The 25,114-nt window shown below is 40.5% G+C and overlaps 1 protein-coding gene across 7 annotated transcripts in view; it reads left to right on the top strand.

The window, feature by feature from the left end:
- The window catches only part of AMPH (amphiphysin), a 115,214-nt gene extending 90,551 nt beyond the window's left edge, over nucleotides 1-24,663 (top strand). For 2 of the 7 annotated variants that reach the window (XM_071736136.1, XM_071736137.1), the window contains exons 15-23: nucleotides 258-2,048; nucleotides 2,589-2,621; nucleotides 3,969-4,019; nucleotides 6,069-6,185; nucleotides 13,111-13,167; nucleotides 17,669-17,821; nucleotides 19,047-19,313; nucleotides 21,012-21,113; nucleotides 23,475-24,042. In XM_071736136.1, coding sequence (XP_071592237.1) covers nucleotides 258-2,048; nucleotides 2,589-2,621; nucleotides 3,969-4,019; nucleotides 6,069-6,185; nucleotides 13,111-13,167; nucleotides 17,669-17,821; nucleotides 19,047-19,313; nucleotides 21,012-21,113; nucleotides 23,475-23,582 — 2,679 coding nt within the window. In that variant the 3' untranslated portion in view covers nucleotides 23,583-24,042. Of the gene's footprint in view, nucleotides 1-257; nucleotides 2,049-2,588; nucleotides 2,622-3,968; nucleotides 4,020-6,068; nucleotides 6,186-13,110; nucleotides 13,168-17,668; nucleotides 17,822-19,046; nucleotides 19,314-21,011; nucleotides 21,114-23,474 lie in introns of all 7 variants that reach the window. The other 5 variants (XM_071736140.1, XM_071736142.1, XM_071736138.1 and 2 more) reach the window with 5 other exon arrangements.
- The last annotated feature ends 451 nt before the right edge of the window (nucleotides 24,664-25,114 follow it).

Here is a 25,114-nt window from a genome sequence, read left to right as displayed (position 1 = left end):
GCCACTCTAGAGACATGCTTGAATCAGTGTGGTGTAATTTATAGTTTCCTGGTTTTGTCTATCAGTGCTGCTCTTTTGCATTGCAATCTACAGCCTCCAAAAGTTGCAAACCACATAGCTTTTCCTTAAACTGCTTAATTTAGTCACTTTCATTCTTTAAATTAAAATTACTCTAGTAAAATATTGTGTTTTCTCATCAAATCCGCCTTTATCTTTTTCATCTTGTGTTTTTTCTTTGCTTTTCTGTCTGCTTAAAGCCTGATTCTTCAAAAAGTCTTTCCCTGTGTAACCTGGTCATGGAGGAAGCCCCAAACAGTGGGCCACCAGAAGATACTAACAGATCTCAAACTGATCTAGGTTCACTCAACTGGGGCCTAGATGTTAGCACACCCAGTGTCAGCCAGGAAGTTGCTGCAGGCGGTTCTTTGCTTTTCCCTGGGGCAGAGCAAACCTCAAGCGAATCCACGGGTACTTTTCCTGCTAGTGTTTGGCCTGCTGTAGGTGAGCATGAGGATGCTGCACCAGGGTCAGCTTCTGTAAACGAAAACCAGAGGACTTCATTGGAGAACCAGTTGGATGCCAAAAATGCCCCATGGGAAGATGTGGTGACCCATCAGCCTTTAGAGAACTTAACAAGTTTTGAGACACCCATCCTGGGAACTAATAGCTTGTTGGATGAACCCCTCCCTTGTGATGTGCAAAAGGCAGAGGAAGAGCGGGAGGAAGAAGAGTGGGCAGGTGTCAAGCCAAGTGAAAAGGTAGAGACCGAAGCTGTTTACTACAAGGAGGTAGAGGGTATAGAGGGACTGGAAGAGTCAGGTTGCAAAACAGAACGAAACAGTGAGGCAGAACTTCATGAAGGTTTAGCAAAATCTGATCTTGAAGTTTTAGGCAGCACGGAGGTAGAAAATTTATATGAGCTGGAAGATAATGATGGGGATGTGGGCAGAAGTAGTGGTGCTAAGCTAGAAAAGCTTAGGGAAGAAGAATGCAAAGGGGTCAATGTCATTGATGAGGCAGATGGAGAATTAGCATTGTTGAGCACAGGGCTGGAAGCTGGGGACAAAATAGTGGTGGATGACTGTAAAACTGTAGAAAACACTGGCACTGAACCTGAGGGAGTCTTTGGTATCTGGGATCAGGACCATGAAAGGACACTTGAGGATGTCTTAGACCAAACTGGCAGTGGTGCTGGAGAGAGTACATCCATGGATGGTATAAACATGACGGCACATGTTGACCTAGAGGTAGCTGACCACACAGAAAAAGACTCTGCAGATACTGGAAATGTTCCGTGTGATGCTGAACTATTCAGCACAGAAGAGTCTGGTAAAGGAACTGAAGACAGTAGCATCAGCCTCCTCCCAAATGGTAGTGCTGCTGCTGAAGGCCAAGCTGCTGCTGAAAAAGAGTGGCCATTGCTGCCCGAGACAGCTGATGCTGCTAGCACAAGCTGTGGTAATCCTTGCCTAGATAATGCAGAAGACCAAGTGACAGGTAGGGTGGCAGCAGCAGTCGCTGAAGAGCATCCTAGTGGCAGTGGTGTTCCTGATGCCTTCGAAACAGACCCCTGGCTGGCAAACTGGGATCCAACAGTTACTAATGATTCCTGGGGGTTTTCTAATCTGTCAGATGGCCAAGCCAATGGACTGGATAATTGGCCCTTTTTCCCCAAGCAGGAAGACTCAGAGGAAGGTAACAAGGAAAATGTTTGGTTAGGCATTAGTACTAAATGGTCTACCCAAGATCTAGGAGGGACTGATAACAGCTGGGGAGAAGTAGGTGCGAGCACAAGCAATAAAACTCAGGAGGCACCATTAAAACAAGGCTGGCCTGGGGAGCAGGCAGGCACTAGCAATCCTGGACCGAGCAAGGAGATAGCTAGACCCTTGACTCTGTTTCAAATGGGAAACTCCAGAAATGCTAGCACCGAGAGTTCAACTAGTCCCAAAGACAATGAGACCAACAACTCAGATTTATCTGAAGATGAAATTGCTAACCGGAGATATGGATTGTTGTACCAGGAAATTGAGGCTGATAAAGAAGAGGTACCTACCCCAGTGTGTAGCCTAGTCTAGACAAAGAGTTCCTTAGGCCATGCATAACCTTGTCGTTTAAAAACAATCCATTTGTGTGTTTCCCACTGCCCCTCCTAAGCCCCTGCTATTCTTTTTTTGAAAAACTGCCATGCAACTGCTCATAGTGTGGTGCCCTTCAGCCCTGTAATCAAGCAGGCTGACAAAAATGTGTTTCAAAATGGTGAATGAAGCTTTGAACCCTGTAGGCACTTTTGTGTCTCACATGTTTTGTGTTTTGTTTAACTTTAAAAATGCACCTTTTCTTTTTTATTATTATTATTTCACAAAAATACTTAAGTTACTCTGCATTTTGGTTTTGATGTTTTCTTTAAGCCTGTGACACCTGTTATCAAATAGCTCTGTTGTACAATTTCTTGCTGCCTTACCCTTCATTTTTTATTTTTTTTTTTAATGTCTGGCCTATTTTTATTTTGCAAATAAAAATATTTTGGCTCACATTCTGATTTAGTAAACAAATTATAATTTTTTCTGATCTTCACTTCTACTTAGGCATCCAGCACAGCATTTAATGGATTTGCACAGGTAAGACGTAAACATGTTTTTAGATTTTTTTTTTTTTCTGTGCTGTTAAGAAGGAATTAGAACTGGCTTTACGATTTCAGGAAATTTGTTCTACAGACAAGCTGCATAACTACATCATACAGACTCAAACCCGAACCTTGTCTGTTCTCAGAAATTATTCCTTGATGTTACTGGAATAATGCTAATACTTTTGATACCCTTGTCCTGACTTAATTTAATAGCAAAAATCTGACTACCTTACTGGGACTGATTTTCTCCTAGAAGGCCTGGGTTAGCTTTTCTTTTGCGCTCTTCTGTGGGTTTTTCTCACAATTCCAAACTCCTGTAAAGGCTGGTTTCCTTGGTTTCACGTACTTTCAGTGGCTCCATGTGTGTGTATATATAATGAATTTTATTTCTTTCATCATCTTTATTTTCATTTAAGACACATTTTAATCTCAAAGTTAAATTATTTGTTTGCTGCTGTTCTGATGGTGACACTTCATGTTAGACACTGCAGAGGTACAGCTCATGAAGATACCATGTTTATACTTCCTTGGTTGTGCCAAGATCCCAAATTTCAGGTAGATAACCTGAGGCCTCATCAATTTCCAGCATTGTTTTAGAGACTGGCTCATCCACAGCACACCCTTTCCACCATTTTTCAAAAGTACCCAAAAAACCTGAGCTTACACAAGGATGGAAAGAAGTCTTCCAGTACTTTAACCATTCCTCTCCGTGATGCCTAAACTAGTAAAGGGTCCAGAAGGAAGGATCTAATCACAAGGCTACCATCTGTAATAATTAAAACAAAATGTTTTCCCCTAGGAAATAAAAATTTTCCCCCACTGAATTAATATTTTTAACTTAATTGGTTCCAAAAGAGTAAGATGTTGAAACACATCTCCATTTTTGTACTTTCTAATTAAGGTAAAATTTTCTATCTGTAGTTACTGTAGTTATTGCTCAGAGACAAACTACAAATCAAGAAGATATTAAAGTAGCTTAGAGCTAGTGTACTATCCAAGCACAGGCACGTGTAGTCTGAGTCTCACAACTTAGAAATGTGTTCTGCATAGACGAAGACCTCGCATCTTGCATGTATTTGATGAAAGCTTTTTCACCACCTTTCATAACATTGTACAGTTTAGAGGCATAGAATAGATAATTGAAAAAGGAATGTCTTTAGTAGTGCTTAACTAATAATTATTATATATTCCTATTTATATCATCTGCCATCTCATTCTATGTCAATTTGCTTATGACTTTACTGGAATATAGCATCAAAAAAATCAAGTCTTTGACAGGCACCTGCAAGCATGCCATCTCAAATATTTATACATTATTGTTTTTTATTTATGTATCTAGGATACCTCTGCATTCACAGTGCAATCAACTGAGAATGTGACAGAGCCTTTGGTAAGTAGTGGCTTTTGCATCCTTTTAAAATGCTTTGTAAAAAGTAGCACAATTTTTCCTTAATGTAAGGATATTTTCTCCTTTTTTATGTTTTCTGTCCTCTAAATCACAAAATCTTAACCTCGAAGAGTTGGTGGGTGGCATTGTTGTACTTGTAACCTTTGCTGACTGATACAGTTTTTCACTGGATGGTGAAAAGGATAGTGCTGAGAAAATTTAAAAAAAAGTCACATTCTAAGATATGTTCACTTTCTAAAGGTGTAGTCAAACATTTTGTTCATATATTGCATTTAAGAAATTACAAGAGTACCAGTTCTCTAGTGTACAGCAAGCAGGTTGACAGAACCTCATGGCTGTTTAAGTATCTCCAGTATTGCTATTGTTTTATCCATTCCTCACATATTGTTAGTAGGCACAGTCTGGTTCTAGGGGCTGAAGAATCTTTTTGGAAGGGATCATACTTGGGCAGTTTCATAGATTATCTTACAGTCTGCAGGAAGGATGTGGAATTGGCAGCATTGCTGGGTGAGTGCTATAGCTGCTTAATAGCAGCAGAGTGATGCTCAATATTATTTAGTGCAGATTTTGTATAAGCCTCTGGTGGTGCATGTGTTCATAATGGTTACTGAATATGGTGAGAGTATTTTTGCCTGTAGCTGAAATGTGGTAACGAGTCTGAAGACCACTTGTCCACAGGTGACTTGAAGCAAATCAATGCAATCTGCCTTGTAACATTGCCCGTGATTTTAAGCCTGAAAGTTTCTTCCAATGTTAAACCTCAGGAAACTCATTAGTTTTCTTACCTGGGATCAATTTACTTCGTGGTTTTCATTTCATTCTATTTCTTCTTTGTGAAAATCCCTAGAGCTAGCATTAACACACTATACACACATTTCTGCACAGCATGTTATATTATATTGAATGTTCTTTATGCCATGCCAAATCCTGAAGGTCTTGCTTAGGCAGACTTCTCTGTACCTTGCTAGAAATCAGTCTGCTTAAAGACTCTGTGAGAAAAGAGAGGCTATGGATTTTTCCCTGAAAAATATCAGGGAGAAGATTTTAGTATTTTTTAAGAATTTCATGGAAGCTTTCACTTCATCACAGGAGACCTTTCTGGTCAGCTGCCTGTTACCAACTGCAAAGCAGCTAAGTAGCTTTTCAGTTTCATATTATGCTGACCAATTTGTTCATGGAAAATTAATCTACTGGGGTTATTCTCTCAGGTTGAGTCAGCCATCTTTATAAATGGAATGTGCTGAGCACAGCTTGCACCTCTCCCCTTGTTTGCTCCTGTGTTTGCAAAGTGATGTCTCCATTGGAAATTGCACTTTTGCTCTGAGCTATTTTGCCACAGGACTGAATGTGTTGGAGGGCTGGTGATAGTGCTAGATCCTCTTGCTAAAAAGGAAGCTTAAGTCATAATTTAAAAGAGTAGAAGTCCTTGTAGTGGGCTGATAAATGGATGTTTTGTCTCTCTTGATTGAGAGCCCAAGAGGAAATGTGTTTTAATAAGAAACCAGGGATGATTTTCACACTGACAGAATCCAAGCATCCAGTTGTTCCCCTTGTGCATGTAAAAACTTTTTGAGTCTCTGCTAATTGCTTCTTATCCTGACTGGAGAAAAAAACTATCTTGTTTGAGAAAAGACCAAATTTAGGAATAGGGAATCATTTTAAAAGCTTGTATTTGAATCCCAGGGTCGGTACACGTGAGTGACAGTTTCAACTTGTTGCCTTGCCATCAGTTTCCAGAGATTTCTGAGCAAATTGAGTGACTTCTCTCCACTTTCATCACCCCATTCTGTAGCTCAGGAAGCTGGTGCTTGCTTTCTTTGCAAGGGAGATGTAGAACTGACTCAGTTTACAAATAGAATATAAAGGATGAAAATGCTAGGCCAAGTTACTTCCATCTTCTCCCTGGCAAAGCCCAGCTATCTTGAGCCTGAAGCAGCCCTGTGCCAGGCACAGTTTCCCTTCCTCCCTCCCCATTATCATAGTTGCTCAACAATTTTTCCACTGTCTACTTAAAAATGAATAAAACAAAAGACTGAGGCTGAAGAAGCTCCACCTGGGGAACCCACGGTCGAGGAAACCCCTGCTGCTGCAGTTTTGGAAAAGGAGGCCATCCCTGCTGAGCCTGCTGAGCCACCAGAGCAGGCTGTGGTGAGTGAAGGCTCCCCCATTTCACCTCCCGGGATTCATCTGAGCCACCTTTCATCATGGTGAATGTGCCTGCTGCATTTCAGGATTCATCTGAGCCACCTTTCATCATGGTGAATATGCCTGCTGCATTTCAGCCATCCTTTCCATCATCACCATCCATCCATGGATGGTTTCCCCAGCACCCACTACATCACAGCATGCCTCTCCAGCACGTGTCCTCCAATCAGCCCTAGAATGTCATTCCTCTTACATTTGGCATTTTAGACTGAAGTTCAACTGAGTGATGGTGGTTTTACAGATTGATTGATTACAGATGAACTTCAGGAGGGGAAAGAATTGATGCCTTTTTAAAATTACATTAGCAGTTTCTGCATTTCGTTTCAAACTGAGCTGTAAGCACTAAGCTGGTGTACATCTTCTATGGTCCTTGCTAGAGTATAAAAGTACCAGAAAAAGTTTTTGTAATGTAAATGTCTACAAGGTTCCCAGTCTTAGAAGCCAGCCATAAGCTGAAGAGGGAACTGCAAGCACCAGTTTGGAAAGCTTTACATGTCAGCATTCAGGAAGCAGTGAGAAGAAAATGCAACAGCTCTGCAAGAACAAAACAAGGCACCTGATATCACTACAAATTGAGAGGAGGTCTGAGTCTGTAGGTGTGGGGGGTTTCTGCTTGACTAGCATCCCTTTTTATAACTGGTATTGCAGTGAATGCCCATTTTTCCCAACTGAGGTTCCTCTTCTACATACAACTGTTAGAAGGTCTTGGTGGTGGGTGTTACGAACAGGCTAAGAAACCTTGGAGGAAAAATGCCTCTGGTCTTTTGGCCATGCTTTTCTCATGTTCAAATTTCCACAGAAGCCAGTGGAAGCTGTAAAGGTGTGTTTTTTGACCATTGAGCAGTTTGGTCAATTTGCTGAACTGCTCTTGGCCTTGGCTGAGTCCTTGCGTATCCCCATCTGCTAAGCAGAGAAGGTGATACCAAATTCATCATAAAATTAGGTGTTTTCCAGTAAGGATTTGATACACCTCCACATGGCAAGCAATATTAAGCAAAGATGCAAATTAGCTGAAGAACATGGAAGTAGCTGGCACCTATAGATGTGGCAGCACAGAGTATGGACAGAAAACTTATCAGATATGTCACATCTTGTGGGTCTGTCTCTGGAGCTGATCATGTTTAACATTTTTATTAATGGCAATGACTCAGATTCTACAAGCCTAATGGTGGCATTTATTGATGACTTTAGGTTGGGTAGTGTCATTAACTTATTGGGGACAAAATTAGGCCCTTTAACTGTACCTGCCAAGAATAGGTTGGTTATCTGCTGGTAGTGTCAGACCCATGCAAAAGCCACAGGAGATACTAAATGAAGTCTTCATCAGAAGCAATGAATTAGTCATGTTGTCATGCAAGGCTCTGGAGTACAAATGTAGTTTTTTTAAAACCTTAAACTGATGAGTTTGTGTGGGTGTTTCCAGCTGTCCATACTGTGGGATTAAAAAGTGGTACCCACCCTAATACAAAGAAATCCAACTAATACAAAGAAACAGGCTGAACTTCAGCAGTGGTAACTGCCTGATTAATTCATTCTTCCCTGACTTCCATCTTGCTAAGGAAGGAAAAGTAATTTATTGTAGAAGGAAAGGGAGGCAGTGCTGGTTGGATTCTTCTGGAGGACTCTGGGGGAAAGGGAAGATAATGCTTGTCTCTCCAACCCTTCCCATTCTCCTGGACTCCTAGCAGCGTTGTAACTATGGAGGGAAATAGTCACAATGTGTTCCCCAGAGCTATATTTAGGGCTTAATTCTGATTATACTCACATGAATGTTGAATATTTATTTCACTATTTTTTTCAACTCACTTTGGTTTGATTCCATGGTACACACTGGACCAAGTGACTTCAGAATCATCCCCTTCCAATGACATAACCAAATGAAGAAACAGCACAGACTGTGGAGACCAGGCTCTCCCCCACCTTTCAGTTGATATAAATCACAGTAATAACTTGTCAACCCTGTACTAAGGCAAAGAATGAAATTGCCTGTCTGAGGCACATTGCTTTGTCAAACTCTTTTCCAGAATGCCTCAAGTATAGTCAGAGTAATTTTGACAGTTTGGAATAAAGAAGGAGTGAAGAAAGGTGGGGAGAGGAGATAAGGGAAATCAGTCATTGGTCTGGAGTTCTCCTCTTCCTATGAATGATTGGCAGGGGATAATGTGGAAGAACAGATATTAATGAAGCTGAAAAGGTTGTTTCTAGATTATTTAATTTTTATTATCTGTAAAGATTTAGTAAAGGAAAAAATTGTAAAAAGTTCACCATTTTTCTAAAAGGAAGCCAGCTTCTTTTTGCCTCATGCTAAGACAAAGCAATCTTCTGAATCCTGTTGCATGACTTAAGTGCTAATTAAATGGAAGGCCATGGCTGCAGCACCACACATCTGCTTGTCAGCTGGCACAGCCTTTTCAGATGACCCATTTTGCTGCCTGGCTGTCCATGAGTAGTTCTGTGTCTTGTCTGTTGGCAGCTGAGGCACAGGGCTGCAGAGCTGTCAGGAGAGAGGCAGAGAGAAACACAGTGCAAGAGCCAGGCAATTTAAGAGCAATCCAGGAGGAAGGCTGTAGGCATTAAATAGAAGTTGAGCTGTTTTGATTATGTTTTTTATTGTGGTTTGGTTTTGGGGTTTTTTTTTGTAGCTTTTTGAATTGAAAGCTAAAAGTGATGATTTTTAAAATGTCTGAATTGTAGTAATTCTGCATTTATCCCTGAAGGGTTGGTTTTTCAGGAAGGGTTTTCCAGGACTTGAAAAGAAGAATTTTTAAGATTAGGATGAATTAAAAATATGATCAAAGCTAAGGAAAAGTACACTGAGTTGCAAAAGATGTCATTTATCAACAGTAGTTCTGCATTCAATTGCTTTATGAGTGACAGTTTACTTCAAACGTAGAGTTGTGTAATATTGACAGATCCTTTCTTACTTGGAGTCTTTTACTGAGTTTAATAACTTCCAGCTTTGAGTGATAGCCACTGATCAGTTTAATTTTTCAGTGGTAAGTTTTCTGACACATCCCATTAATCCAGAAAATGTATGGCACGCATTCTTCATTGTTGGAGGTTGGTAAAAAGTCCTGCCATGGACTTCTGCACACTGAAAACAGCTGTTTCCCTATTTCCATAGCATCCCCAAAGGCAATTGTAAAATCCAAAGGATACAGTCTAAAGGATATAATGCACTAGCCACTGACTTAATTATTTTTCAAATATACTACCTTTCTCACCACATAATTTTTTCACATTCAAAGAAAGATATGTGAGAATATTATAATAAAGTAAAACACTATGAAATCTTATTATTTCCCTTTCTTATTCTTCTACATGTCAGGCACAGTGCTTGGAGTTGAGAGCAGGGCTCAGAGATGAGCTTTTTGACTCTCATTATGCTCATTAGTTTGGAAGGAGCCTTTCAGTGCTTTGGGTCTGATGTCTGCATGGACTCTGTTAAAGCAGTCAGACACTCAGCTAAATAAATCCTGTGGTTTTCAAAGATGAAATTCAAAGATGAGCACGTACGAAACTGCCTCCTGCCAGGCTCTTTGCAGACACAGAGCAAGTACAGCAGAGGGCAGGAAACACCCTGAAACTTTGAGGGTTTCTATCTAATCATAATCTAATTATGATTGACTCCCACTGTAGGTACAATGCTATTTGGTAAAGCAATGCAAGTTTTATATACAGCAGAGTGGTCAACTGTGTTCAAATTCTGAATATGCAATTAAGTGCAGGTGCAAAGATGGAGCATGAGGCCATTAAAAATACACGGTTCTTGCAAATGGGAGAGAACTGATGTGTAGTGTAATTCTGTTGAAGGCTGAAGCAACATTTTTTTCTCTGTAGAACCAGGGTGTTAATTTACTCCAATTTTATTTCAGTCTTCCTTTTTACTGGGCTTTCATGCCCAAAAAATTGTACTGTTCATGCTACTGTGCTTCTCATCTCGAACCCCACAATCCACAAAATCCCAACTTTCAGCTAATCAAAAAAGAAAAAGCAAAATGTTGCTGATTTGTTTAGTGCATAATAGTCAGATTAGCTTTGGAAAGCTCTCTTTAATTTCCCCTTTCTCTTTAACTGTGCCTCATTTGAACATTCCTCATTTGAAATATCTGTATATATTAAATTCTTCTGCAGAGGCCGAAAGCTGGACTGTTAGAATTCTTACCAGAGAATACTTTCCAGGGAAGATGCTGGCGCATTGCTGACTATAAAGGGCAGAATGATGCTCATTCCCAAAGGCAAATTGACTTGTAAATACAGCTAATGGCAGAAATTCAGCACTTTATTAATGGCAGAAGTAGGGAAGGCTTCACAAGAGAGAATAATAATTACATTTTGCGGTTGATATTTGTTTTTTCTACTGAAGACTCTCTGCAGTCTCCTCAAGCTTACTGTAAAATTGAGGATTCCATGGCAAAGGCTTGTCAGCAAAAGAAGAATTAATCATTTAAAAAAGGTTACATAACACTGCAATTTTAGCGGGATAAAGCTGTGAGAGGTTTCTATGGTAACGCTGCTGTCAGCAGCTGCCTTGCCCTGGCATCTGGACATGTTTGGGGCTTATGAGGTGACTGCAAGCAATACTAGAAGATTAGATTAGAAAAAACATGAATGATATGAATTTTGGCTATAACTCCACATCCTTTTATTAAAAAAAGAAACAGGCAACCATTTCAGCTGGAACTAGTAGAAAGTTTTGAGTGACAGCTGTGGGCATGTGAAGGCAGCTAGCTGGAGCCTGAGAACTTGAGGTCACCTAATTTCTGACTGCTAAAGCAGACAGTCCAAGCTACTGTGCCCTCAATAGATTTGCATAACTTGTCTTCATCCTTACAAGTCTTTTGAAAAATCAGGCCTATCTGTGTTTTGAAAACAACCTCAAAAATTATTAGCAAAGTGCATTTCTGTAATGGACATTGATTTGCTTTTCCTCAGTGTTACGGTCCAAGGTAACATTAAAATTTCTTTTTGCTTTGGATACGCCAAACAAAGTCCAACCATAGAAAGGGTCGGGTGCAAGCAGATTTTATTTGACAATTGACACAGGCAAAAATGTAGAGCCAGGCAAAAGAGGTAGAGAGGAAAAGAAGATATAAGAAAGAGAGAAAAAATGGTAAGAAATCGGTAGGAAAGCATGAGAGAGAAAAGTGGAGAAATAAAGGGTAATAAAGTGGGAAGAATGAGAGAGAGAGAGAGAGAGTCACCACCAGAGGTCCAGCTGTCCAGTGAGGTTCTTCAGGATGGTGCTGATTCTGGACAGGGTGTGGTGCAGAGGTGGCGGTGGGTCAAGAGACAACAAACAGTCAGAGCATGGACAGCAATACATACCCCCGAGTCCTTTTGTTCCCAAGGGGCAGCTGTCACTCAGCCAGGGTCGTTAGCAGGGAGGCTGCCTGGAGGAGAGCAGAAGGGTGTAGCCTTCCACCCAGTCATCAATTCTTATCTCCTCTGTTCCAGCCACTTTAGCCAGGTACATCGTGCCTCCAGGGGCGTCCCAGCATTGAAGGTTGGCCCTCAGGAAAGGGGAGTGGTCTCCACGCATTATCTTCTTCCTGATGCCATCCTTGCTCTGCTCCAGCCCCCCTAGCCAGGTGCTTCGCAAGTACAATCAAGGTGGCTCAGTCGTGCCTGGAGGGGTGTCCCAGCATTGAAGGGTGGTGCTCAGAGAAGAGGAATGGAACAGCCTTCACCCAGTAGGTCTTATCACATCGAGGTGTCGCCCCCTGCTTAGCTCTGGCCAGACAGGTCCTCCACCCTAGCCAGGGCTATTCATTTTAAAATTGCTCCTTTGAGACAGTTGCAAATCAGTGAGGTCAGACTCATACACTCAGCAAAGTGTCTTTAGAAATAGCCTGTGTCTGCAGGAAGTCAAACCCCAACAGTAAAAAAAGCACTCCCAACAAGTCCAAACGACACCTGAATTTTAGAAATTTTGAGTCTGTTGACATAAACCTATCAGCTATGCAGTACAATAGCTGAAACTGAGCAGTATCTCAAGGAGAAGAGATATTACTGGTTGGAGTCACTGGTTAAATTCAAAAATGCTACAGTAGAATTAGAAAATAGGTAGGACATAGCTGTTCCAAAGAGGTTTGGTAATAATTGTGCCTTTTTTTTTTTCTGTTTTCCAAAGCCTTCCAACTCAGACAGTCTTACAGGTTCTGTAAAGAAGGACCTAGTGTTGGACGGCATCTGTGCCATGAAAAGTACCACTGGGGGGAGCCCATTGTAATACAATGCATTTGATGCAAACTTAAAAAACCATTGACACGTCTAATTCCTTTAAATGCCAGGCACCTGCTCCAAATACCACTGAATATGAACCTAGGGAAAGGTGATTCTGCAAAAATAGGATGACCTTTGTGACCCACCTCTTTTGAACAGCTCCTCTAAATGAGTTGCAGTCATACATGAGTGGCAGAAGTAAGTGTTTTAGAAAGTTTATTTTGAAACTAGCAAGTTGAAGGACCAGCAGCAGGTTAGAGTGGGAACAGTTTCTTAGTCTTGGGTAAGAAATCTGCAAGGCCAGCAGTGAGGTGGATTGTTGCTTACTAAAAAATTCATCAGTGCTGGAGCTATTTGTGAATACTGAAAGCAGAAGTAAATAAAATTATCCTTAGCACTTACAGCATGATGATGAAATGAATAAAAGGGTTTATTTCTTGTTTTTTAGCCTTTAACTACTTTTTTTTTCAAATTATATGTGGCAGCAAGAATCTTTCTGTTTGCCATATACTGTCGCACTCAGTTTCAGCCATTCATTTCATTGCATCACATATATGCTGTGTTTCCATTAAGCTTAATACCAATTTCTCTGCAGCTACTACCTCAGCATGTAAGGTGATGTCCTTATTTCCTCTTTATACAGGACAGTGTCGAGGCAGGGGATAAGGAGACAACTGGAGTTGCTGAGAAAGAGAGCGAGGTACATAAGAAAATCCTCAAGTCTGTGTTTGTGCTTTAATTTCTTCAAGAGAAACATAGCAAAATTTGTATTTGCATCTTGTTAATATGCAGGCAGGATACGATGTGACTATGACCCAGCTGTGGTATCTATTTTAACACTGCACAGATCTATCTATATCTGAAGTATATATTTTAACAACAGAGCATCTCTCATTCAATGCAGGACTGCATTTGAAACTGTCTGTTGCAGCAGTATGGAGTGATAAATATCTCAGGCACTGCATTAAAAGCAGTGCAGCTCTGAGATAGGAGAAATAATGCTGGTTCTACTGACATCTGGAAATACACTGCATAGATTCCCAGTAGCTTTTACACTTTCCATAAATTAGTTTACATAGCCTTGCTGCAAACCTCTTTATAAAAAAGGAAAAAGCAGAATTAAATATTTTTCTTAGCACATTATACCCTGAACTAAACCATGTATTTGAAAATTTTACTGTTACAAGTTTCTTTTTTTCTAAAGCACAAATCTAGCATCAAAACAGTTAAAATCAAATTGTACAGAATGGAGAAGCTCAATGTGACATACTTAGAGCTGGGAATCAGTGGGTTCTTAGTGGTTGTGTTTTGCTTATATTTCTTCAGAGGTGATAGAACTACTTGCCCCGAATCCTTCTATACTGAAGTGAAACTATAACATGTTCAAACATGCAGAGAGCAGCACAAGAGGAATCACTACATATTAAAGGCAGGAATAGAAGTAAGGACTAAGAAAGAGATTCTCACTCCTAGTCTGTAGGAGTGAGAATAGATTTTTATCTCAAAGTGCCGACAATCTCCTTTTTTTGTTGTTACATATTTTGGAGCCATAACATATACAAAGAGATCATAAAGTGTTTTCCATTCACTTCAGTTTCAGAATACAGGAAGTCCAAGCTGAAGTTTGTTACCCTGCTGTAAAAAATCATTAATTTTGCTAGAGTCAAGGACATTTCTGTGTCTCCAGGGTATCCCAGTGTCACTGGGAAGTCACTTTGCACCTCCCTGATTCCATACCAGCACTGCCACATCCAAGTAGAAAACAATGGAATTCAACTAGCTAGAAAGTACAGGACAGGGGTGGTAGATCCAGCCCAATTTAGTGTTGACACAGTTGCATTGCTTCTGTCACTACCAGTAAGTCTGGTCCAAAAAGAAATCTGCAAGATATCCCTTGCTATCCTGTGAGCACCAAAGCTAAGTCTTTGAAATTTATCTTTCCTCTTTTCTCTATATTTCTGTTTCTAATACCACTTATCCTGATGAAGCTGAGGTCTGTTATGTGGTGAGGTTCACCCCATGTTCTGTTTAAAATGGAAGTATTACTCTATGCAGAAGAGCTGCCATAGGAGATCAGCTATTTGCTAAGCAGATATCTGGCCTCCAGTGGAGTGTGGTCCCTCTGATACTGTAACTTGCATAAGAAGTTCTTCAGTTGTACCTGAAATATCTTCTAAGAGCTTGCAAGCAATTGATGTATTTCTCTAAGGCATGATGACAAGTTTCCCTTGACGTTATATTAGCTGGCTTAGCTGAATTATAACCAGCTGTCATAAAAATTACCCAACCCCTTTCAAAATCCAGCCATGGGGCAAGATGTTCAGCTCTGGAACACAGGCATAGCTCAGGGGGCTCCTGTGGCAGACCCCCAGCAGCAGGTTCCTCAGTAGCTCTCTTCTCCCTGGGCACATTCTTGCTGCTGCTGAACCTGTGCCACTGTGCTGAGCTGCCAGAGGTGTTACTGAGTGTGCACCCACGTGAAATGGCTGTGTCCTGGGTAAAGCAACATTCTCTTCTGCTGCAATTACAACAGTCTTCTAGCGCAGCCCTTGTTATACTGGGTGACCTTTTCTTTGCCCCCTGTTCTGTTGGCATAATGGGACAACTGTCCAAATTTCAGATGATTTCAAATACAAATTTCAGATTTCAAATACTGCTAGAGATAGAGAATTTGGAATACTATTAGACTGTCTAATATTATTGATGACCTATGGAAAAGAGGTTTGTAGGATTAGTTTTCAACATGAAGTATGGTAAGAGGTTACTACATCTGCAAGCACGTGATTCGCTATAGCTGGGTATAAATTCAGTGGAATGAGCCCCCCTATTTCTTTCCTTTTCCTTTTTTTCCTTTTCCTTTTCCTTTTCCTTTTCCTTTTCCTTTTCCTTTTCCTCTCCTCTCCTCTCCTCTCCTCTCCTCTCCTCTCCTCTCCTCTCCTCTCCTCCTTCCCTTCCCTTCCCTTCCCTTCCCTTCCCTTCCCTTCCCTTCCCTTCCCTTCCCTTCCCTTCCCTTCCCTTCCCTTCCCTTCCCTTCCCTTCCCTTCCCTTCCCTTCCCTTCCCTTCCCTTCCCTTCCCTTCCCTTCCCTTCCCTTCCCTTCCCTTCCCTTCCCTTCCCTTCCCTTCCCTTCCCTTCCCTTCCCTTCCCTTCCCTTCCCTTCCCTTCCCTTCCCTTCCCTTCCCTTCCCTTCCCTTCCCTTCCCTTCCCTTCCCTTCCCTTCCCTTCCCTTCCCTTCCCTTCCCTTCCCTTCCCTTCCCTTCCCTTCCCTTCCCTTCCCTTCCCTTCCCTTCCCTTCCCTTCCCTTCCCTTCCCTTCCCTTCCCTTCCCTTCCCTTCCTTCTCCTTCTCCTTCTCCTTCTCCTTCTCCTTCTCCTTCTCCTTCTCCTTCTCCTTCTCCTTCTCCTTCTCCTTCTCCTTCTCCTTCTCCTTCTCCTTCTCCTTCTCCTTCTCCTTCTCCTTTCTCCTTCTTCTCCTTTCTCCTTCTTTCTCTTTCTCTTTCTTTTCTCTTTCTCTTTCTTTTCTCTTTCTTCTTTTTTTTTCTTTTTTTTTTTTCATTTTCTGTACTAATCAAGTGTATTTGAGGGTGGTAGCAAAGTTTATTCTGTGCTACCTCACATGCATTTTTGTAAAAGCTTTTTTTTATCATATGCCCTGTATTGGCTTTGTACTGCAAGACAGAAGAAAAAGTGGTTATGCAATTGTGAGCTGGTGTTACTAATCAGTACAATTCATTCAGTGACTCATGGCTACAGGGAGTGAGAGCATCACCCTTCCACTGCAGTGACTCTGAGAGCTGATTCACATCAATTTGTATTCTGCTTACTGAAACAGAATCAGCTATACAGATCCAATAAACAGAAACGTTGATCCTAGTCACAACATCCAGCAAGATCAATTTCTGAAGCATGCTGTTAGAAATTAGTCTACCAAATCAGTCTGATATGCACTCTGTTCCCCCTCTCTCTTGCCAGCCTTTTCCTGGGCTTTTACGTTCATCATTTATTTGAATATCTTCTTGGTTCAAGGGTGCTAAAATTGGCAGTATTATGAATGGCAGGCTTGTATGCCTTACAAGTCAAAGATGTCAACATCTGACCAAGTCTTTTGATGTTACTTCTTTTCTTGATAGGTCATACTTTGTCTGCAGCATCTTCAGTTTAAATTAAAGCTCCTTCAGTGGTTCCTAAAAATTCTATAATATTTTCTGCCTTCAGAAGAATTTCTTTATCACAGAAGCAAATAGAAGCAGTGCTGAATATTAGATATTGCTTTAAAAAAAAGAAAAAAAAAAAAAATGCCCATGAACAATTGCAGGTAGTTCAAAGCTGAATTCAGGTAGCTGAGTTAGCCTCCTCTGTGGCGGAAAGATCAAACTGGGAAAACAAGAGCATCAGGCTGTTAATTAGACATCAGAGATATTTCTGCTAACTGTAACTTTACATTGGTACCTAGAAAACAATTTTGCTTCAGTGGTCTGGTGTTGTTTGCCATATGTTAAAAATTAGATGTTGAAGATAATTGGATTAACAGAAGGAGTTTGTTGTTTATCTTCTACCATCCAACCTTTAAGATTTTTCCACTGTAAGTATATATCAGATAGGCTACTGTAAGCATATACCAGTACATAAGAACACAAATGTTAGGATGCTACTTTAATTATCCTCTTTTTGGATAAAGAGACTGGATAAAGAGACTCTGATTCAACACTGTTCTAGAGACAGGTGCTTTTCTATCCACCTTTCAACAAGCCAACCCAGGTTTAGAGGTCAGTGATAAGAGCTGGAGAAGGCTTGGAGCCTCTTCCCAAGAACAGACTCCACTCCTGTGGACCTCTGGACAGCTTGCAAGCTCCTCTTCCTCAGCAGAAATGTGTGAATTTCTTCCACAATACAGCCTGAAGGCAAGAGAAGGAAGAAATTCTGGAACCTTGGCAAACTTACTCCACTAGTAACACCTGAGGCCCCTGCTCTGTGGTGCCTATTGAGGTTTCATAAATGTGTCTCTCCATCCCATTAATCAGCTTCTTTGCACAAGCTTCCCCTTAGTGCTGCTCTCCCCAGCAAATCAGGAGGAACCCAAGTGAAATCAAGACCATGGGCTGGCACCACCCAGGGAGGTCACAGAGCAGAGGCTGGTTCATGGTCTCTCCAGCAGGTATCCAGACCCCATATCCTGAATGGTCCCTCTCTCCTGTTCTTTGTAGGGGGTACCTGGCACCGAATGGCCTGCAGCAGCAGCAGATGACAGTGTGGCTGTGGCAGCAGGAGCTGGTGATGGTGCTGCCACCACTGAGCAGGAGGGTGTTGCTGGAGGTGACAAACCTCAGGAAGAAGATAAGGAAGGTGATGCCTCTCAGGTAAGTCAAGTCCGTGCATGGGAGAGTGTTAGGGGAATTGAGACAGACCCAAGAGAGGCAAGGATGCTGCAGCACTATGCCCCCAGGTCCAACCAGTAGCAAGGATGAGGTTCTCCTGAATTAGCCCTGGGTTGGGCCCACACATTCCCTACTCCTTCTTCTGAGTCCTTAATTTGGACTGTGCATGGTTTTTTTCCCCTCTGCTCCCCTGGGCTTGTGAAGATGGAATTTGCTGGGCTGATGGCTGATGGCTGGGCAGGGTATTTGTTGAGCTCACCCTCCTGCTGTTGTCTTTCTGTTCTTTGAGGAGACAAGCTTTATCGCATAACAGGGCTTCCTGAAGAAACAGGCAGGGAAAATAGAGGATTTTTCATACTTCCTAGCACCATGTCCTATCAATAGCATGACTTTGTTTTACATAAATCACCATGGTCAAGCTGTACATCTGCATCTGTCCTGCTCCCTTTTATTCTGCAGTTTCTGAAGGACTGGGGAATACCTACGAGAGCAGACAGTGAAGCTGGGCAGCCAGCTGTCACCTCCTGTCACTGAATGTTGTATTTCTTCTGTCTACCAGAATAGGATGGTCTGGATGATCAGTGAACGTGTTCTTTTCAAGTTGGATGCTACAACAAATTTCATTAAAATTTCTTGTCCTAGGCTTCATTGTTGGTCAGATGCTACTTACATAGCCTTTTGATTTCTCTGTTTCCAGTTACATTGAAGTAAGTGAGAAGTCCCCTTAACCAGTCAAACAAATAGGTCATTTTAAATTTTTTTTAAATCACCTTTATATCCCTATTATCTTGCTGGATTGAATTCCCAATGACGTGTTGGACAAGGACTCCTGGAACTTGTAGCTTTACCCAAGATCACCCAAAATTAAGAGCAGGTTGAAGGAGAAGGGTCTGTTGATATCCATGCACATTGAAAATGAAACCTAAACTACCCACAGAATATTTTTAGTATTTACTGTGATAATTTCTGGTAATACAAAAAGTATAAGGAGAACAGTGAAAAAAAGGATAGTGATTCCTCATTTACATTCCTGCACAAGTACTTTTTTCTGTCTGAATGTGAGAATCCAGTGTGGAGAAGAAAGGAATCCGTTTCCTACATTTGCCCTGTGCAATAAACAATGGTGTTTTCCTGCTTGAAAAAAGCAGTAAATACTCTTATGGTGCTTTTGTGGTTTGTTTGTTGTTTGGTTTTTTTTCTTCCTTAGGAAAAGATCAGCAGCATCCCATCTGTAGTAATAGAGCCAGCATCAAACCACGAGGGGGAGGGAGAAGAACATGAAGGCATCATGGATGAGTCCAAAGATGTTGCAGCAGAGGTGGGCGCTCAGGGCACTGACACTTCACCCAATGGAACTTCTCAAGTTGGAACTGATCTGAAGCCTGCTGAAGAAATGCAGGCAGCACCTTCTCAAGAACAGCCTGTTCCAGCAGAAGACACAGCTTCTGCAATGCCACCTGGCTTTCTCTTTAAGGTCTGCTTCTTCATTCTTCTTTTAGGCATCCCTTCAGATGTACTCCTGTGGGTGCGTTTGTCCGTGCAGGCAGCTGTGATTCTTTCTGGGGGCCAAAGGACACTTAGTTTAGCAGCCAGACACATCCACACACAAATACACACACACACACAACTTTAACATTCTGTTATTGTTTCATAGGTATAGTCTGAGAAAACACATTTTCTGCACACCCTTGCTTTGCGTATCCTTATGTAGCTGTAAGATTTAAGGAAGTACAAGAGCCCTTTCATCCCACCAAATTACTGCTGATAATATATTGAGTAAAACTGCACTGCCACAGAGTTAGCCAACAATATTATATGATATATCCTAAGATTGCGTTAGCAATATATTTCATCTTGCAATCCAAGCCATTCTATGTATTTTAAGATGTCATTTTTCTGGCCTAAAAATCTATCATGGAATTTTTTTTCTGTTGAAACCCATGGGACTTCTACAATTCATGGTAATGAAGTTGCTAAAATATCACTCTGTGACTTTTGTAATTTATAATTATAAATTCCCAGGGTAATCAAACAGAAAAATTTAATGAGGTGTAAGAGAAATTCTCTCCTTGGCTGGCAAGACCCATAGGGTTTCTTGGTTCACAAGGTTCTTTGATAATTCTTCTCACTTCAGAATCGCTGATCAGCAGGAAAGCTCCTTGAGGATGGATGAACTTTACATACTTCCTATAATAATTTGCATAATTCAGAGTAATTAATCCCATAGCATTCCAGAAGTGTGCCATTTTTCTTGGTCTATTCTCATTGTTTGATATTTTCAGCAAACTTTGAGAATAAAATTAAGGTGAGGGTGAACAGTGTCATGCAACTCTGATTTAGACATGCTGACACAGTTCATCTTTTGTTTTTCATCACACTCTCTAGGGTCAGACATAAATAAGAAGTAGAATCTATACCTTCCATCTTGATGCCATTTTCTTCCATTATTGCAGAGTTAGTATGGAACTGGCTGTGCTTAGAGAAGATTAGAATAGCACATCTCTTAAGGAGGTAGAACCTTTTATTTTAAAATGCTCTGTTCCCACTGACATCCTTATCCTGCCAATGTTTTAATAATTGCCCATTTGACAGACAGGTATTTTTGGCATACTGATCTGTCAGGGAAAGCTCTTCCCAGGGTAAGCATTAAGTAGGGTCCTATTACTTGTGTATTTGATCACCTGTTGAAATGAGTGCTCTATGTCTCACTCAAACCTCCATGGACGTTTCCAGCAGGAATAATTGGCCCAACAAGAGGAGAGTCTGCAATACCAGTTCCTGAGACTCTTTCCCAGATCTATTTGCAAAATTGTGCTGTCCCTCTCTTAGATCTCATAATAATAGGAAATGAAAGCAAGTTCCTTACAGAGAAGGAGTAAGGGTGCCAGAACTTGTCTAAGAGGCAGGACCTGTGGGATGTTGCCTGTCTTTGAGAACCTGTGACCTTGAGAAAGGATCTGAGTTTTCCCTTGGTAGTTTCAGGAAGACTTAGTTAAGCAGTCTTTGCTTCCAGGGGTATGAACAGAAAACTTTAATGATTCAAATGTACCTACATGTAACCATATGTTTACATAAAGAACGCACTTATTTTTTTAATGCAATAAAGATTTAACAGAATTTTATTGAGAAAATATCTCCATTTAGATAGTGTCTGTATGTTGATGTTCTTCAGGTTGAAGTTCTACATGACTTTGAGGCAGCTAACAGTGATGAGCTTAATTTACAACGAGGAGATATTGTACTAGTAATTCCTTCTGAGACCACAGCTGATCAGGTAAGAAAGTGCTTCCTTATTTTGTTGATGTTCTTTGTTCTCAACTTTTTCCTTACAGATTATAGTTAATGGAAATGTGTATTCGAAATATCATTACTGTTAGAAAACACAAAGATTTTTATTTTCTCTTTGTACTTGGTTTTGTTAGAGAATAAATGGCACAGCTGGCTACAGCTGAAGTGCCAGATATATGCTCCTGTCAGCATCCAACTTCAGTATATTTTCTAGGGTGGGCTTATGCATGTATGTAGTGGATTTTATGCAGGCACACAAAGACTTAATACTGAAGCTGACTTACAAATTGTGCATTATATTACTATATATCATCTAGTCTTAGCATTGCAGTAGAATTGATTACATGGTCCTAGATGTTTAGAGCCTTTATTTGTGGCTTTGAAGAAATAATACAAATTCACTCACAGAGAGCACTGAGACTGCACACAAATTGTGCTTTCCTACAGCCAAAATATATGAGGGAGTCTGCTCTGTATGCTGCATACCTCTAAAAGCTGACTGCCCTCTGGAATCCTTAACCTGAACTAAACAACCATTTCATTTCATTTTTTTAAATCTCAATCTTGTTTTAACTATGTGTGTCAGGTAACCTTTATGTCATGTGTTAAACTGGATTACAGTGGAGGGAATTGGGTTTTGGCCACTGCATTGAATGAGAAGCCTGCACTGCACCCAGCACTTCTGGAGCATCTGTGGGTGCCAGAAGGGTTTGCAAAAAATCTCCCATTGATTTGAGTGTTGAGAGATGGGGGACTGGATCCTGCCTACCAGGTAGCTAAGAGCACTGCTCTGAGTAAAGAGTAGGTCTTAAAATAGGTCTAAATATTAATGCTTTAGGCAGATATGAGTGCTGGGGACTGTACTAAACATGCTTAGTGAAGACACTTAGTGAATCCATGACGTGTATTCTTCTCTTGTGGTGTGCATCAATATTCCATAAATATTAATTAGAGTAAATTGTGTGCAATGATGGAGAAAATAAATCTTCGTGTATTCACTTTCTGAAACCATTCTGGTTATATCTTTATTTTTCAGTATATATTTGCGCTTTATGTTTAATACCACCCTAAAGCTTAATCTTTTAGTCTTCCGCCATGTAATTTGTTGATTTATATAGTCTTTTATCTTTGTTATTCTTTATTCTCCTTCAAAATTGACCTGTCTACAACTATAATTCTAATGTAACTGGTAACATCAGCCAGTGTTCCCTGTTGAAAGCAAACCAGTCCCACACAGAGGTTTCAACTTTTCCACTAGCCTTAAGTGGTAGTATCCAAGTAAAATTGTTAAACTAAAGCTGTAGTTCCTCCCTTCTTTCTCTCAGATATTCCATATGGTTCAAAAATGTATCCCCAGTAATATGTACCCAGCCAGTGCCATACATAAGCCATATCTGCTTTAATGATGCTTATTGTATTATGATGCTTATTTTGAGGCAGAGAGCCGGCACACAGCCACATGCAGCCACTGAGCAATCATGACTTGGTGTTGCATGTGAAGATGGGTTCATATCATTCCATCTCCTTTTGTACTTACTCTCTGTGCAATAATAATAGGGCAGTATTAGAAATTCCCTGTCCATCATGACATTGCTCTGGCTCCATGTCTGAAAAGGAAGAAAGCACAGAGTTATTGAGTTGAGAATAGGTTGATCATTTTTTTAAAATACTGAATTGATTTTGTTCCAAGTAGAATTGATAACACTTAAGGGAACCCAGCACTTCCCAATGAGAAAGCTGTCTGTCACCTGGTTGAGCTGCCAGTTTGATTTGCAGTTTTTTGTGTCAAGTTTTGGTTTAGTTTTATAGATTTATTTGGAAAAATAGTTGAATATCAACTATATTTGATAGAGATATTAACTGCAGAGGATGCAAGAGCTCTTATTTTTTCTGACTCTTGATACATGAATGAGAGAAAAGAACTCTTAAGAAAAAAAATTCTGATTGAAAACTACTTCTTTCCCCATCTATGATATTGTGTGATTTTTCTGGCCCACTGCTATGCTCTTACTGCACAAGTACACCAATAATAATGTAGGAACTTTGAAAAAGTTTCAAAACAGATTTGCACAAATACCAATCTGGTATCGGATGTCCTGGAAGACTGATTATCCAGCTTTGTGGGTTCAATGAGCTTAAAGGTCATACTGACTGCTCACAGTCACTCAGTCTCAAAAAACTGGTCTGGCAGAACAAAGAAAACAGTCTGTGCAAAACCAGAGGCTGCTTTTGAATGAAAGCACCAAATCTTTTAGCCATGTGACTCTGAAATGCCTTCAGGTCTGAAGCTCGGAGCAAGGCAGAGGAGAGACCTGATGTTAAAGAGATTCTGTCTTTTTCCTTGCAGGAGGCTGGCTGGTTGACAGGTATCAAGGAATCCGAGTGGCTTCAGTACAGAGATGCAAATAGTTACAAAGGACTTTTCCCAGAGAACTTCACACGCCACCTGGAGTAGTTCTTCACTCAGGCAGATGAACGTGGTACAATGCTCAGTCAGTAGGTTTTTAACCTCTTTGAAACACAGGAGCCCACCTTTTTGTAGTTTAAGCTGTTAATAATGGTTTACAGACTGGTGCCAGACAAAGCTTGTTGAGACATATCAAAATGAGCATGAATGCAAACAGTGAAGCTAGCAGTTTCTGAAGCAGTACATGGAAAAAGAAATAAAATTAAAAAGAAATGTCCTTATTTGTTCACACGTACGTGGCAACAGGTTTGTTTGTGCTTTGTCAGAGCTGTGGTGATCCTGTACTTGGTCCTTCCCCATGAAATCTGAACTTAGCCTCCTCAATACCAAAACCTTAACTTCTCTGCACTAAGTGTATTGTCTTGAGTTGCACTGCAGAAGATTTAATTAGTTATCCTAGTAGTAATGAGGTCAAAATACTATAAGTTTCATGTGTTTAAAAAAATAATTATCTGCTGCAACGTTTTTCAATGTTATTTTTGGACATGCATAATATATATACACACAAGAACTTATATGTGTATATATAAGTGCATATGGATATATATGCATTTTCACAACTTCATTGTAGTTCTTTGACTGTGTAGTATCATCAGTACATGCATTGCTCTTTCACTGTCTGGCATTACAGGAAACAGTTTTGTTCTGAAGCAAAACTAGCTGCTCCATTGCCAAAATATGATACAGTATCTGTGTTTGTAATGTGAAATTTTCATTGAGATGATGAATAACATCATGTTTAAAGCTGCTAAACCTTTGAGAAGGCATGGCTCGGTCTCCCCTTCAGCTGCAGTAGCTACAACGAGATAGTCTGGAGGGGGAGCTGTTATAATGCTAATCTATACTTTTTTATTTAATTGGCTGAATAAATAATAATTAAAAAAAAAGAAACAGAACTTATCTCTGAGAAGAAATAAACACAATATATTTTCACTATATGTATTTATGCAGCATACCTTCACAGTTCCTTTTAAAATATGATATACAATGTATCCTGTATCAAAAAGTCATCTGTAACTTATGTTTTTCAGTGCTGTGTCATTAAAAAATAAACCTTTGATCCAGAGAAGCTGTTTCACCTCTTTTGCTTTTAAAGTTTTCGGAACAATTAATTTTGTATAATTTATGTGTTGTATTAGAGAATCCAATCTTAATTTAATACCTTTTTTCCCAAAGAAGCACAGCATAACAGGTGCACCACCTAAACTCTTGCTCTCAACTTACTCATGGACAGAACTCTAAAAGTTCTGAACCCCAACTCAGCACATCTCCTACCTGCTCCTCCTGCTCCGGGTTCTGACTGCCAGCTGGGATCTGTCCACAAGCACCATGGGAATTTGTGTCTGTTTGACCATCACTCAGCTGAGAATTGATACCTCTTAGTAATTTTTCACTTGTACGTTTGTTTTGTATGGAAAGAAAGTTCTCCATGAGTCTGCTCTGTTGTGTTTGCTGGTCCTTGGAGGCTGCATATATTTAGGAATTTCTATCTTTTCCTAGCAGTTCAGGTATTTTTCATT

The sequence above is a fragment of the Heliangelus exortis genome, chromosome 2, assembly GCF_036169615.1.
Source record: "Heliangelus exortis chromosome 2, bHelExo1.hap1, whole genome shotgun sequence".
In the NCBI taxonomy this organism is placed as follows: domain Eukaryota; kingdom Metazoa; phylum Chordata; class Aves; order Apodiformes; family Trochilidae; genus Heliangelus; species Heliangelus exortis.
This window is presented reverse-complemented; position numbering and strand designations above follow the sequence as displayed.